This window comes from Fusarium verticillioides, chromosome 6 (genome assembly GCF_000149555.1).
Source record: "Fusarium verticillioides 7600 chromosome 6, whole genome shotgun sequence".
NCBI classification, from domain to species: Eukaryota; Fungi; Ascomycota; class Sordariomycetes; order Hypocreales; family Nectriaceae; genus Fusarium; species Fusarium verticillioides.
In genome coordinates, this window is record NC_031680.1 from 3,575,708 (window position 1) to 3,589,724 (window position 14,017).

The 14,017-nt window shown below is 48.3% G+C and overlaps 5 protein-coding genes across 5 annotated transcripts; 2 read left to right on the top strand and 3 right to left on the bottom strand.

Moving 5' to 3' along the window:
• The first annotated feature begins 1,404 nt into the window (after window positions 1-1,404).
• Window positions 1,405-3,934, top strand: FVEG_01638 (hypothetical protein). The gene is made up of 3 exons (XM_018888642.1): window positions 1,405-2,463; window positions 2,517-2,968; window positions 3,022-3,934. Exons 1-3 carry the CDS (start codon window positions 1,978-1,980, stop codon window positions 3,755-3,757), a joined length of 1,674 nt encoding a protein of 557 aa, XP_018744619.1. The 5' UTR covers window positions 1,405-1,977; the 3' UTR covers window positions 3,758-3,934.
• Window positions 3,935-4,830: 896 nt separating this feature from the next.
• Window positions 4,831-6,476, bottom strand: FVEG_01637 (cystathionine beta-lyase). Its single transcript, XM_018888641.1, has 2 exons — window positions 6,177-6,476; window positions 4,831-6,127 (listed from the first exon to the last, which is right to left on the bottom strand). Exons 1-2 carry the CDS (start codon window positions 6,369-6,371, stop codon window positions 5,102-5,104), a joined length of 1,221 nt encoding a protein of 406 aa, XP_018744618.1. The 5' UTR covers window positions 6,372-6,476; the 3' UTR covers window positions 4,831-5,101.
• A 610-nt stretch (window positions 6,477-7,086) lies between these two features.
• FVEG_14890 (hypothetical protein) lies at window positions 7,087-7,639 on the bottom strand (the record flags this gene model as incomplete). The annotated part of the gene is made up of 3 exons (XM_018903925.1): window positions 7,087-7,258; window positions 7,409-7,485; window positions 7,616-7,639. 3 exons carry the CDS (start codon window positions 7,637-7,639, stop codon window positions 7,087-7,089), a joined length of 273 nt encoding a protein of 90 aa, XP_018744617.1.
• Window positions 7,640-7,959: 320 nt separating this feature from the next.
• FVEG_01636 (hypothetical protein) lies at window positions 7,960-11,393 on the bottom strand. The gene is made up of 3 exons (XM_018888640.1): window positions 9,337-11,393; window positions 9,079-9,289; window positions 7,960-9,011 (listed from the first exon to the last, which is right to left on the bottom strand). Exons 1-3 carry the CDS (start codon window positions 10,531-10,533, stop codon window positions 8,113-8,115), a joined length of 2,307 nt encoding a protein of 768 aa, XP_018744616.1. The 5' UTR covers window positions 10,534-11,393; the 3' UTR covers window positions 7,960-8,112.
• Window positions 11,394-11,719: 326 nt separating this feature from the next.
• Window positions 11,720-13,720, top strand: FVEG_01635 (hypothetical protein). The gene is made up of 3 exons (XM_018888639.1): window positions 11,720-11,866; window positions 11,932-12,244; window positions 12,302-13,720. The coding sequence occupies exons 1-3, from the start codon at window positions 11,793-11,795 to the stop codon at window positions 13,571-13,573; spliced, it is 1,659 nt and encodes a 552-aa protein (XP_018744615.1). The 5' UTR covers window positions 11,720-11,792; the 3' UTR covers window positions 13,574-13,720.
• Window positions 13,721-14,017: the final 297 nt, after the last annotated feature.

A 14,017-nucleotide genomic window follows, 5' to 3' on the forward strand; every position in this document is an offset into this window, starting at 1 on the left:
TCTCTCCCCGCAGTCGTCGCTTGGCCTGAAAATCCGGAGATTCTGGGGTCGGATGCATAGCATGCCACTACAAGGCATCTCGGTCGCCGACTCGGAGGCACTCGTTGACACTTTTCTCTGGGGGAGGAGGTTTCTAATCCAATTCCCCAGACCAGCAAAAAAGTGAGGTCTCATGAGTGGGAAGGGGACAACGCTATTACCCCAAAGTATTGGGTTGCGCGGTGGTGAGCTCGGTCAATTACAACCCATCCATGCAGTCGGGGCAGCAGGGGCGTAGCGTCTCGAGTACCACCGAGAGTCGCCCGTGGGGACCCCTTTTTGTATTCCTTTTGCTGGGTATTGCATTCTACTGGGCAGCAGCTGTTGGTAGAAAGTGGTGAGTGTGGTGAATTTCCCCGCGTCGGGCTTTTGAAGAGGGTTGCGAGAGGACTGCCGATTACTGGCTGAAGCTTGGGTGAGTGTGTGGTGTCGCTATGCTTACGGGAAACGTTAGCATGGCATTTGTGCAGATATGGTTACAGTGATCAGCATCAAAGATAGGCTTCATCACCTCGTCAATTCTACCCTGAGCTAATCTCTAAATTCCATTCATTTTTCGTAATCGTCACGATGCTTCCATGGGTTATACCGCCAGCTTGGTCTAACCCTCTCTTCCCATTTAAAGTCCGTTCCCGTCTGACTCGAATTCTACACTCTAGAACACTTCCTTTTTCTCGTAGAAGGTCCCGTGATGGAAAAAGAACAAGCCGCAAGCGCAAGGAAATAAACGGCCGGGCGATTACTCGGCGCTTCTCCCTGTAGACCCAGGCCCGTTAACGTTATGGGTCTTTTCTAACCGCTGCCCTCCACTAAAAAAACTACGGGCAACTTCTTCTTTTTCTTTTGTGTTCGGCCTTACTTCGTAGCACGCCCCACGAGATTCCCCCAGACCAGCCCAGATCAAGATATTGGAGCGCGTCAAGTTTTTTTTTCTTCTTCGTGATGGATGATTTTTAATTAATTAGTTGATGGGATCGAAACGAACGTGTTCTTGTGAGACGGTGACATGCTCACCACATGATGGTCTTGTGGTACAGAAGATCTTGGGTTTGGTGAGATGGAAGAAGGGTATGTGATTAATTGACACTTACTTGTTTATTGTTCATGCTATTCATTCAGTGTCATTTATAAGGAATGCATGCATTTTCACTTAGACGCCCGAAAATCGAAATCGTCAAAGTTTCTCCGTATTTTTGCCATGTTTTTCTTACCCGCACCCCACTACCTGTACCCGAACCTCATGGCATGGCATTCTTTCTGCGGCCGCCTCCGCACTTTAGGGGGCGTGCACACAGCGTGATGCCCCCCCTGTTCCCCCATTTACCGTGCCCCATGGGCCCCCGGGACCATTTTTAGCGTCTGGCCCCTAACCAAGCTACGCTAAGCTACTCGCAAAGCTCCGAGGTCATGGGCACCTCACTCGCTCACCTCACTGCGCGTCTGTTTCTTTGGCGCGAGAGAGTGGTAGGATCAGAAGAATCTGGATGCTCGTGAACGGCCGATGGTTGCCAAGTTTACCTTAGTTACCCGAGTAGGCAACTTGTAACCTTGCCCCCCCTTGTAGCACTTGTGAAAGGCGATGGAGGTCCTTGACCTTGTTTGGATTAGCTGCGATGGGATGGGCCAGCTTGCAGCAGTGTCAAGGTGCATTGGCATTGGCATGGCATGCTCTCTTCATCGTTGGTAATAGAAAGACACACGAACTAACACGCACATCTTCAGTTTGCTCGTTTGAGATTAAATAGACCCTGTTCCCCCCTCCCTCGTACAGACTCTCTCCTCCTCATCACAGCTCATCACTTCAACAACACAGCTTGTTTCACATCCACTCTCCTCCTGTGATTGACTTCACACAAATAAATAACCCTCCCCCCTTCTCCTTTCCCCCCCCTCATTCAAATCTTCTTCTGCCTGGTTCACAAAAAATACCACTTCAAAATGGGCGTTGAAGATCACAAAGAGGAGCGTCGCGGCTCCGTCGCCCTCCAGACTGCCGAAAATGTCGAGCAGATCGAGGCCCCCGTCACCTGGAAGGCCTACATGATGTGCGCCTTCGCCTCGTTCGGTGGCATCTTCTTCGGCTACGATTCCGGATACATCAACGGTGTCAACGGCTCAAAGTACTTCATCCACCAGGTCGAGGGCGCTGGTGCCGACAGCCTCAGCGAGAGCCACACGTCTCTCATCACCTCCATCCTCTCCTGCGGTACCTTCTTCGGTGCCCTCATCGCTGGTGATCTTGCCGACCGTATCGGCCGCAAGTGGACTGTCATCATGGGTTGCTTCATCTACGCTATTGGTGTTGTTATTCAGATGATTACTGGTCATGGTGATGCTCTCGCTTGCATCGTCGTCGGTCGTCTCATTGCCGGTGTCGGTGTCGGTTTCGAGTCTGCCATCGTCATCCTGTACATGTCTGAGATTGTAAGCCTTATCCTCCTCCCTCTTCACATCAACACCATGCTAACAATTACCAGTGCCCCAAGAAGGTCCGCGGTGCCCTCGTCGCCGGTTACCAATTCTGCATCACCATCGGTCTCCTCCTCGCTTCCTGCGTCGTCTACGGAACCGAGAACTTCGACAGCATGAAGTCCTACCAGATCCCCATCGGTCTCCAGTTCCCCTGGGCCGTCATCCTCGGCGGTGGTCTCTTCTTCCTCCCCGACTCTCCTCGATACTTCGTCAAGCGTGGCCGCATCGAGGACGCCATCGAAGCCCTCTCCCGAGTCCGTGGCCAGCCCAAGGACTCCAAGTACGTCCAGTCTGAGATCGCCGAGATCATCGCCAACGAGGAGTACGAGCGCCAGATCATCCCCGACACTACTTGGTTCGGCAGCTGGGCCAACTGCTTCAAGGGCAGCCTCTGGGATGGCAAGTCTAACCTTCGCCGAACCATCCTCGGTACTTCTATGCAGATGATGCAGCAATGGTAAGTTGTCTCAACCCCAACCCCAAAACAAGATCACCACTAACAATAGCCAGGACCGGTGTCAACTTCATCTTCTACTACTCTACGCCCTTCCTCCAGTCCACCGGTGCTATCAGCAACGTCTTCCTCATGTCTCTCGTCTTCACCCTCGTCAACGTCTGCTCTACTCCCCTGTCCTTCTGGACCGTTGAGCGATTCGGTCGCCGAAGCATCCTCCTCATCGGTGCTTTCGGTATGCTTGTCTGCCAGTTCATCGTCGCCATCATTGGTGTCACTGTCGGCTTCAACCACACCCACGCCTCTCCCACCGCTGGCAACCCTGACCGCGTCATCGCCAACAACATCAGCGCCGTCAACGCCCAGATCGCCTTCATCGCCATCTTCATCTTCTGGTTCGCCTCCACCTGGGGCCCTGGTGCCTGGATCGTCATCGGCGAGATCTTCCCTCTCCCCATCCGATCTCGTGGTGTCGGTCTGTCCACCGCCTCTAACTGGCTCTGGAACACCATCATCGCCGTCATCACCCCCTACATGGTCGGCACCAACCGTGGCAACCTCAAGTCCTCCGTCTTCTTCATCTGGGGCGGTCTGTGCACCTGCGCCTTCGTCTACACCTACTTCCTCGTCCCCGAGACCAAGGGCCTGTCTCTCGAGCAGGTTGATAAGATGATGGAGGAGACTACTCCCCGAACCTCTGCTAAGTGGCGACCTCACACCACCTTTGCCCAGACTATGGGTGCTGGTGAGGTCAAGCATGTTCCCATGACTGAGCATGACGACAACGTCTAAAGATTATGAATCTTGTTAACAATTGCTGCTATTCCTGAGGAGGTTATCTCTTTTTTTTTTTTTTTAATTATACCTGAAAGTTGGGAGGTCACGGTGGTGACCAGGAGAGGAGAAAGTACATGAGCATAATGTGTAGATATCAGAAACAGACTGAATATCGATTCATCTTTACATTAATTATCTTTGTCTTTGCCTTTGTGATGTCAATTGCCTGGTATTTCCAAGCCTTGTGTTTTATTGAATTGATCACAGTCGATCCTCAACCCATTCCACTGTTCTCGACTTACACCGACGTCACGGTCCCGATATCGCAATAGCAACAACAGCAGCCAAGAATGTTGGCTTGTTCCCAACAACGCTCAATCGGCCCAAGAGACGCCATCGACAACAACTTGCATAAGCCTTCCGATATCGAAAATATAATACCCCGACAATACAGATGCGACTCCTCACCTGCTCGTCCCCCGAGGCAGTCGAACCGCAGCAACAACGCCCCCATCAGTGAGAATTTATTAGACTGCAGATCGAGAAATTAATTTAAACAGTCCATACAGTGCAAAATCTACTATCTTGAGGTTCAAATAAACTTAACTGGGTGTGTGGGAACCATCTGGTGGTGCGTCCGGATGACCCGGATAGATCCAGCCAAACGGGTGCTTCGGGGGCAAGATTGGATCAAGATATGTCCAAGGAACGAAAGTCTATTGAACGCGAGATGCGACGGGTTTTAGTCGGTCTTGATCAGTTGATCCGTGCTTGCTGATGCTGGAGGATCATGAGGTTGTAGAGTCTTTTGGGGTTTTAGATTTGCGTCAGGGTCGGTGATGATATAGTCATACCACCTAGACCCATGCTGGAACTAGAATGAAAACCTACAGCAGATTACATTGGGAGAAGGTGTATAAAGGTCGGTTTACAAGTCTAGACTGCGTAGCTAGCTGATGACATATGGATAATAACTGCTGGTCTCGTGGAGATGAGCAATATAAATACCTGCAACTACTAGCCTGTATTCAAATGATCAGGAACATAAAGACACTGATAGTTCGGGGCCTAATAGCTGAAAAGCACGTGGAGCAAAGAAACTCAGGCTTCGATCCTAAGCGACAATAAGGCTTGAGTAAGTTGAGTATAAGTTTAAAACGCCTTTACCTGCTGTATTTGGCACACTGATATCAAGTCTGCTGCTCTCTCCTTACCAGGGAAAGAAAGAAAGTTCAATATCCTGGAATTGGTGGCCTACGTTTCGTATCTTCTCGACTGAAATCAGGAAGACGATATATATCCTCACAGCTTCATGACTGTTCATCATCTCCTTTCATTAGCAGCATCACATCTCATAACTCATGGGAACTCTGACAACAAAGCCTCAAAAGCCTGCATCAAATCCCCCTTCAGATCCTCCAAGTCCTCCACGCCAGTACTAATCCTCAACATCCTCTGATCCTCCCCACGGCTCGACATAGCACGCCACTCGCACAAACTCTCAACACCACCTAAACTCGTTGCATGCTGAAAGATAAACAGCTTACTTGGTAACCGCTTCGCATGCTCTGGGTTCTTCAGCCATAGACTGAACACGGGGCTGTGACCACCCGGCATTTGTCCCTTCAGCCACTCTGCGTTTTGTTGGATGGATGAATGTGCGATCTTGTGGACTATACGCCCGATGACGGATGATGAGTCTGAAAGACCGGCGTTGAGCCATGATACGAGTGCCTCGGCGGTTTGGGACTGACGCATCACTCGTAGGTGAAGAGTTCGTAGTGATCGGATGCCCAACCAACCTTCCAAACTTCCCATGACATTTCCTAACACCATTCGTTCATCCCTCAATGTCTGCTCCAGCCCGGATTTAACCTGCTGCGGAGAAACGATGACAATACCACAGAGCATATCAGAGTGTCCACCGATATACTTCGTCCCACTATGCATGACCAAATCCGCCCCAAACTGAATCGGATCCTGCAGCGGCGGCGGCGCAAGCGTAGCATCAACGGTAAGCAACGCCCCCGCCTCTTTAGCCTTCTGACTAAAGAACGCAAGATTTCTCGCTTCGCCCGTAGGGTTCAGTGGTGTTTCGATATGGATCATATCCCCAGGCCCCGCTTGATCAAGATCATCAAGCGAAAGCTTCTTCAAACCGTTGAGTTTAGTCATGAGCTCGATTACAGCATGAACACCATGATAGCCATCAGAGATAAAGATTTTCTTGGGGTTGATGGCGATTAACATTGAGTGAAACGCTGCGACGCCGCAGGAGTATGATACAACGGGGTTCTTGAAGAGGGTCTTGAGGACGATTTCTAGTCTGCTGTAGTTGGGGGCTGTGTAGCGAGAGTAAACGTGTGAATCGAATGGAGCATTTGGCTTTGAAAATGTTAGTAATTCTTTGAGTAAGGGTGAGGAGGGTAAGTACATCGTCGTTTTCCATCTCAACGAGATCATCGGGATTGCGGGCATAGCGGTAATTCACAGCTGAGTGCATAGCCGGGGCGATGGCCCGGTGAGGACTGACAAAATCATCTGCGTGAACGGCTTGTGTTGAGAAATGGAAGTTGGGTAGGGCCTGGGAGTGAGCCTCTGCCGTGAGGACGAAGTTGTTGGATGTCATGGTGAAGATCACTATTGATAATCTGATATTCTGGTGCTAACGGGCCATCTGCATTGTTCAAGGCGATTACTGGCAGTTTTATAATATTTCATATTATCGGATCTCGGTCGGATCGTCGGCCGGTATATAGCTATCTACTATGCTATCTTGTCAAGATGGCTGCGAGCTAATGTCATGACATTGAAAAGGGCGCAAGCATCTCGGTCCGACACCGGAGTTCGGTATCATGATGTTTCTCTCACCTAATCAACACGCAACTTGATAAGACAAAAAGATAGCAAAACTCTGCCCAGTGGATCAGTAGAAGTTGTTACATAATTGTTCAATTACTCAGTAAATCAATTTCGACCCAGAGATACCAGATATCCAGTGGATGCCTTGAGCTTACTGAGAGCCTTGGATCTTAGACTTAAGGGCACCTGATTGTTTCTTTGCTGTATTATATAACTCCTTGAAAACCAAACCATCCAGGATTGCTTCAGCTCGATATAAGAAGGCTGACGGAAAGAAAGGAATCAAACACTGCATCTTATCGAAACAGAAAATAACGGGTCTGAAACCAGTTCGCAGATTGTAATGAATCGAGTACACAATGAAAGTCACGAGCAAGAACAGGCATCTGTTCCTTGAATCCATCGAGGTCCAGTTTGTCTTTCAGAGTGCTAATGAACGACTCCGAGTAAAATTTCTTTCCTGCCATGACTTCCAGGTTTTCCTAGGAGAATTGCAGCGTCACGATTACGAATTTACCGTGAGAGACTTCTGTCTTCCAAACAATAGGCTTGGAGCAGTCATTACAGTGTATCTTGAGCTCACCAGTGATGTCCTTTTCGGTGCCTATAATGTCGCTCTCGGTCAAGAAGAACCCCTGCCAGGCGGTTTCGTATCTATTCCCTTGTAAGCTCATGTGGCACTGGCAGAAGCCCCCCATCGCTACCCAGTCATAAGGGAACTGGTCTCGGATGCTCCAAAAAGAGGCTTTCGATGCCCTGGCTCGTGAAGAAAGCTCTCGGATCCCTCTTATTGGCAATACCTACCCAGGAAAAGAACCAAGGATGTAACCACTGAGATGGAGGGCTAGTGCCAACGCTGCCTTGTTCAGGGACTTGTACTTCTGTATTTACTTCAACAGGGAAGACGCCAGACTTCAGTCGCTTGCAGCTCCAACCAAAAACCCTACCAATGTAGACTCGTAGAAGTATCTGAGGGGGTTAACGTAAAAAATAGACCCTATGCCAACGTACCGCTGTCGCTGAAACATCGCCCATAATCGTTTTCTGGCCTGCCTCATCAGGCCGTTTGCCCGCGGCGCATTTAATCTTAAGAATAGCAAGTTTCTCTCTAGGCACAAGTGTCTAAAACTTAGTTTGAAATCTTCCAAGTCCTCATCCTCCATGTCACGGCTGTCGCCGCGTCTTTCGTTAATAGTGATTTGAGGAAAGATGTCTGTATAGCCAATCTTGAGCAACACTTTATTGGAGAGACTGTTAAGCTGTTGATTGACGCCTGGTCAAGGATGAATGGGTGATCCAGTTCGCTTTCATGATTTCATGTACCTGTTCCAATGGCCCTTTGGATATGGGACTCGTAGAGGTGAAACGAATCGTGTAAAGTCTAACACGGGACTAACTCCTGCAGTGCGCCGAAAGATGCTCGCAAACTACGACCAATGGAATATGACATCAAGAACAAGTTCTCTACTGACTTAAGCTCTCAACGCTCTCAGAAGTTGGCTCTCCTTTTATCGAATACCTTCCTCCCTAGCCACCTGGTCATCAGTATAACTATCTCTAACCTTCTCCAGATACTTGTCAAATTTCCTTGAAATTCTAATGACATGCTCCAAGTGCCGATACATCATTCTTTCACCTTTAAACTTGGCAAGTTGTCGTGCCGTCGTGATCGCATTACGAATTCGTCGCCAGTTCATTTGCTCCTCCGCCAAATCCGCTAAATGGCGTTCAATGTCATCAAAATTGATTCCCTTGTTCTCTTCGAACTTGCGCTTCCGCTCTTCAATGGGCTCAATCTTCAAGTTCTCTTGCTCAAGGTTGTTTAGTCGATTGAGGAAATTTTCCCAAATGGTTCGCCGTTGGTTCTTAGTTAGACTCTCATAGTGGAGTGAAAGTTGAATTCGAGATTTGAAAGCTTCGTCAAATGTGCCGACTCTATTGGAGGTCAGAATTAAGATTCCTTCATAATACTCAAGGACTCTCAGGAACACAGAGACTAGTGCATTACGCTCAAGGTCTGTAAGAGTACGCTGCTCTAAGAAGACATCGGCCTCATCAAGCAAGACAACACAGCCCCAGATCTTACCGAGGTGCAAGACTGACTCAAGATACTTCTCAACCGCTTCAGGATTTGTACCAATATCACCACAAGTGACGCGAAAGAGCGGCTTCTCAGCTAGCTCTGCAACACTCTCAGCAGTAAAGGTCTTGCCTGTACCTGGTCCTCCATGCAATAGGATGATCAGCCCGTTGCCTTTTCCTTGGATAAGGTCAGTCGTCTGATCAGTGTCCAACTTGCTGGTAACAAGAGCCTGGATGATGTCCTTGATCTCTTGGTCGATAACCAAATGTCTGAAAGCTTGCTTGTTCCAGAGGACCTTCTGCATGAGATCGATCTGGAGATCCTCTGGATACCAAGTTAGTATATCAAACGGTGACCTTTGTTAACAAGAAGTATTTTGGATCATTCTTACGCCATTTCTTCTGTCGGAGGTTGTAGCCGACAATTGTGTTGGGGAAGACAAGCAGCTCAGCACCATGGGGCGGATCATCGCATTCCATAACCTTCGCGTCCATTTCTTTGCGATTTGGACTGCTCAGCGACGAATAGGCTATCTTGAACTTGTGCGAATCTGAATGAAGTTGCTTGTATGTGTTGAAGTCGATCATGTATCTCTCCCCCTCCTAGCTGATGTCAACATTATGAAAACATAATACAACTGCTTACTCACCCCAGAGAGATCGTCCTCAGTAGTGTCTTTGTAGGCAACTAGATTCCTCTTTCTACAAGCCCACATAGTCCGTCCACGACGGTCGAGCTTGGTGCGGAATTCACTGTTCCCAAACCTTATCGGCAGGATGTTCAGCTTTGCGATGCTGACATCTGGGTTGTCTTCGTCGAACTTGAGATCGATATAGAGTGTGGTTGAGTTGCGGTAGAACTTCCCATCATATCCGTAACTCCAAGCTTTGACAGACCAGGCTTGACTAACCTTTGGAGCCCCATTGGGATAATCGGGTGGGGAAGTAGTGGAATGGAGTTTGACAGGCCACGACTCAGCCATATATCCCTGGATGCCTTTTTCATTCTTTGATACCAGTACTTCTCCAGGTTGTATGAAGAAAGGCATCGTTGTTTTGGATACATGACCTTCCGAGAACTTGGTCTCCACTTCAGCGTACATTTCACTGTAGTTTCTGTCGATCCATTCTGTAAGAAGTAGCATCTGCTTCCTGTGAGGCTCTTCCATACCCGCAAGAGTACCTGAAGATCGATAGCAGTACCAAAATAGAAAAGGCGACTCGATAGGATCCTTGGATCTCCAACCAGAGAACTTTTCCTTGAAAGATGGAAGGGAGTCAACATATTCATCCAGTTCCCTAATCATCTGCTCAGAGAGAGGCTGAACAACCTCTCTAGCCGGTTTCGGGACTGGTATAGTTGATCCTTCTGCCACCGCCTTTCTGACATCCTTTGACTGAAACCCAGGTTCATAGTGTTTATACACCACAAATGCAGCATCAAGCCTATGTTTAAGATACCCAGCTTCGTCCGCTAGCGGCTCGTTTCCCCTGAAACGGAGTGGCTGCTCCTTTTTCAAGATCCAAGAGGGTTCTACAAGGTAGGTAGTCTCTTCGCCCTCAATCTTGTAAAGGACAAGCCAGGTAGTAGATTTAAGTGTGTTTTGCAGCTTTCGCAACTTCTGTATCTCTTGCTCCAGCTGCGCGATCTGGACAAAGTTGACAGGAGCTTCGGCATTGGCAGGTTCCTTGTCTTTCTTAGTCTCATGTTCAACTTCCAAGGCAGCATTTACAATCTGTGCTGGGGCAACCTCGACCGAAGTCGAGGGACCTAGAACCATGTCCTGTTCCTGCCTGGCTATCATAAATCGTCTCCTATTCTGCTGATCCAAAAGAATGAGTTTCATCTGGTAGTCGTCAAGGGCGGGGGTTCTAGTCGCCAAGGGGAAGGCGAAGTATGTCTGTAAAAGGTGGTCTTCTTCCTCTTTCCCCTCAGTTACCTGATTTATGGGTAAGTCTTGTTCCCGCTGGTTTTGCTCAAGCGCGGCAAGTAGTTCTTTGTTGAAGGAGCTGGCATGCGTTTGATCCCGTGAGATAGTGATGTGGCGTAGTAGCGGCCAGGAGAGTTCTGAGCCAAAAGAGTCTTCGGAGTGATTAGAGGGCTGGTAATCAGATTCTTCTTCGTCCTTATCTCGGCCACTTGATATCCCCGTAGCGAGTTCGTAAAGAGTCTTTCCGAAGTCACTTTCACTTCCACTTTCGCTGTTGCCACTGCAGGATCTGTCTCTGAGGCTGCCAAGTTCGGTTGCAGATCTGATGTGGCCCTCACTGGTAATACTATCACCGGTATCGTCGCTATCGTTATCGCTACGACTATCGCTGTTATCACTGCCCTCGACTTCCTTGTACTTATTATCGGCTTCCTTATCGGCAGTGTCTTCTAAGCCAAACTCTTCCTCTCCGCTTTCTTTGTCGTCTATGGCCTTTTCCGAAGCGTCTGCAGCAAGTCCAGCGTTTGCGTGAGTCCAGGAACTGGGCCAGTCAAATGGTTCCCCAGTATGTTGGTTATCTTGAAGCTCAACACTTGGAGTCCATGAACCCAGCCCAATCAACCGTTTCGGGGGCTTGTCTACTGTTTCTGGAGCAATCTTGATGGAGTTTGTCGCCTCGGCTAAGGCTGCGAAAAGGAAGATAAAGATGAGAAACTAACTTGCAATCGTCCTTGTAAGGTACGGGTAAAGCATCTACGTAAAAGTGAAAAATGGAAAGACTGAGGGGGCATTTGATGAGGCAGCCAATTTCTCGCGTTGCGATCTCTCTTACCGCCAGCCTGATGTAAGACACATCATGCTCATGGGTCTATGATCCTTGATTGGCACGGATAGACCCGGCCACATCACCAAGCATGAAACACAGAGTAAGCTGACGAATAAGAAAAGGAGACAATGAATGATCCTGGTATGAGATAGCTCAGCCGCACGGGCTATACCAGGGCTGTGCTAAGACACTGCAAGTTTTTGTGAGTTTTTCAAGGCCAAGTTATGCATGCTTAAACTCACTCATTTACCTGGTCTTTAAGAGTTTGCTAACATACAATATATCAGAGTATACCTCAAAGGTGAAATTGAGCTCTGACTTGGAGCCGCTATATCCGCCCACGTACGCCATGGACCAACCCATGTCAGATTATCTGAACACTTGGTATTCGCCGAATATCCAAGTGCAACAAGCCACACGTTCGTAAGGAGGCCTAGATTCAACCAGGTTTAATTTACCACTTCTATATTCACTGACTAATTCGATAGTCATACGAATTTTGCATTTCCAGTAGCTCAGCAAGCCTTTCAAGACGGATTAAACCGTTTCGCCTCAGACCTAACAAACGATGTCGACAAAGTCGTTTTCTCCCAAAGTTTCAGCAGTATACAAGACATTCAAGCCTTAGTTCGCGATTCGCTCGTGAGATACTCGGATGAGAAGCGGTTCTACAAGACTAGAAAGTGGCTCCAGCGAACCATTTCCAAGATTCATCATTATGGCAATGTTATGGATGTTCTGGTTCAGCACCATCCTGAGTATATTTCACTGGCTTGGGGAGCGATGAAACTCGTCCTCGTAGTAAGTCAATGAAGACTCTCTTTAGACCCGTGAATAAAGTTTGCTGATGAGATCGAGTCTGCACAAAATCATGAAGCCACGATGTGTCTCATTTCAAAAGCCCTCTCACAAATCGCAGAATCACTACCTCGCGTCGAACTCATAACCATTCTGTATCCAACTGAACGGATAAAGCAAGCAGTCAGCAACCTCTACGCCAACCTTGTGCGTTTTTTCATTCGAGCTCATGAATGGTGCCAGGAGGGCAAATTACTCCATCTCATTCATAGCATCACTCGCCCTCCAGAGCTTCGATATCGAGATCTTCTGGAGGACATTACGGTAAACGCACGGGAGATCGATCACTTAGCTGCCTCCAGCGCCCAGGTGGAAATCAGGGACATTAGTTTCAAACTGAACACCATCGCCGCCAAATTAGAATCGTTTCAAGCGACACAATCGAGCGCCTTATTACATACAAACCAGACCATAGTAGCAAAACTAGAGTCATTCCAGGCTCTACACTCAAGCGCGCAGCTGGACACAAACCAAAAACTCTCAGATCTACAGTTCTCACAGATCATGTCGCACATCTCCAAGGGAAAGCTCGGTGATCCCATGGAAGCTTTTCGTTTCAACATATCGCTGCAGATGCGTCAGGACCGCGCTCGGTTCTATGGGACGACCAATGAGTTCTGGCAGTCGCCAAAGCTCAAAGTTTGGTCTTCAGCACCAGAGTCGAAAGTGGCTATTATTAAAGGTGGTTATCATGCCCGCCATGCTTCGAGGAAATTCTGCATCAATATAATTCAGCAACTGCAATCGAAAAACATCCCTGTGGTCTGGGCTCTTCGAGGGCCGCAGAATAATGCCGAGGAGGGCAAAGCCTCAACCACAGATTTGTTTAAACACCTCATTTTACAGGCGTTCAAATTACCACCAGACTGTATCACGGAGAGCACCATGTCTCTTCAATGCGCACAGTTCCATCGAGCTAACTTGGAACAAGACTGGCTTCAACTACTCGGGTCAGTATTGCTCCGGGCCAGAAGTCAGATATACTTAGTCATCGATCTCATGACTATAGACCATAGCCTTTCGCCAACAGAAGGCTTCTCGTGGTTCGCGGCATTTCAAAATCTCTTTAGGGAGATGATAAAACGAGCGCCAAAGCTGCAAGTTAAAGTGTTGCTTCTCGGAAATAGTCTCAGTTTCGGGGCTTCTGAAGTCCATCTTGTACCTTCTGACGTGGTAATACCTATCAAAGTGACACAGACGCCCGTTCGAAGGCGGCGACGAAAGGATCCGCATACAGAAGCTTACCAGCGTAAAAGCTATCTTAAGTTTTAATTAGTTGATCTACTAAATGACCTTAAGCTGTTTATTATATAAGCCGCCTAGGTTAAGGGCCCCGATAAATTGCCTTTCTCTTTAGCTTAAAAGGGCCTTTAGAACCCTATAGATTCAATACAATAGAAGCCAAAATGTCTGCCCCATGATGCAGGTTTCAGTCCGGCTATTTCGGCAGTGGGCAAATGTGATATGCAAGCAAGGATGCAGTTGAGAAGCAAAAAGGAAGCTTAACTGGCACGGGCTGATAGCTTAAATGAAAGCCCCTGTACGATAGACGTATCTGATTGGATTTTCCGGTACGGCCTGGAGGCATTCAAGCCTTTATCAGGCCATGCAGGATAACCAACACAGCTTAATTTTAGCGTAACCGCCTTTGAGAGAGATCCGTAACCCCCTATTGGTGCTTCTAACCCGCTATGACTACAGAGTGGAGGCTAACAA

Coding starts and splice junctions, on each gene's coding strand:
- FVEG_01638 (XM_018888642.1), top strand. CDS start 1,978: ATGGGCGTTGAAGATCACAAAGAGGAGCGTCGCGGCTCCGTCGCCCTC. Junction 2,464..2,516: donor TCCTGTACATGTCTGAGATT/GTAAGCCTTATC, acceptor AACAATTACCAG/TGCCCCAAGAAGGTCCGCGG. Junction 2,969..3,021: donor ATGCAGATGATGCAGCAATG/GTAAGTTGTCTC, acceptor AACAATAGCCAG/GACCGGTGTCAACTTCATCT.
- FVEG_01637 (XM_018888641.1), bottom strand. CDS start 6,371: ATGACATCCAACAACTTCGTCCTCACGGCAGAGGCTCACTCCCAGGCC. Junction 6,128..6,176: donor TTGAGATGGAAAACGACGAT/GTACTTACCCTC, acceptor ACATTTTCAAAG/CCAAATGCTCCATTCGATTC.
- FVEG_01636 (XM_018888640.1), bottom strand. CDS start 10,533: ATGAAACTCATTCTTTTGGATCAGCAGAATAGGAGACGATTTATGATA. Junction 9,290..9,336: donor CTGAGGACGATCTCTCTGGG/GTGAGTAAGCAG, acceptor GACATCAGCTAG/GAGGGGGAGAGATACATGAT. Junction 9,012..9,078: donor CCTCCGACAGAAGAAATGGC/GTAAGAATGATC, acceptor CTTGGTATCCAG/AGGATCTCCAGATCGATCTC.
- FVEG_01635 (XM_018888639.1), top strand. CDS start 11,793: ATGGACCAACCCATGTCAGATTATCTGAACACTTGGTATTCGCCGAAT. Junction 11,867..11,931: donor GTGCAACAAGCCACACGTTC/GTAAGGAGGCCT, acceptor CTAATTCGATAG/TCATACGAATTTTGCATTTC. Junction 12,245..12,301: donor CGATGAAACTCGTCCTCGTA/GTAAGTCAATGA, acceptor GATGAGATCGAG/TCTGCACAAAATCATGAAGC.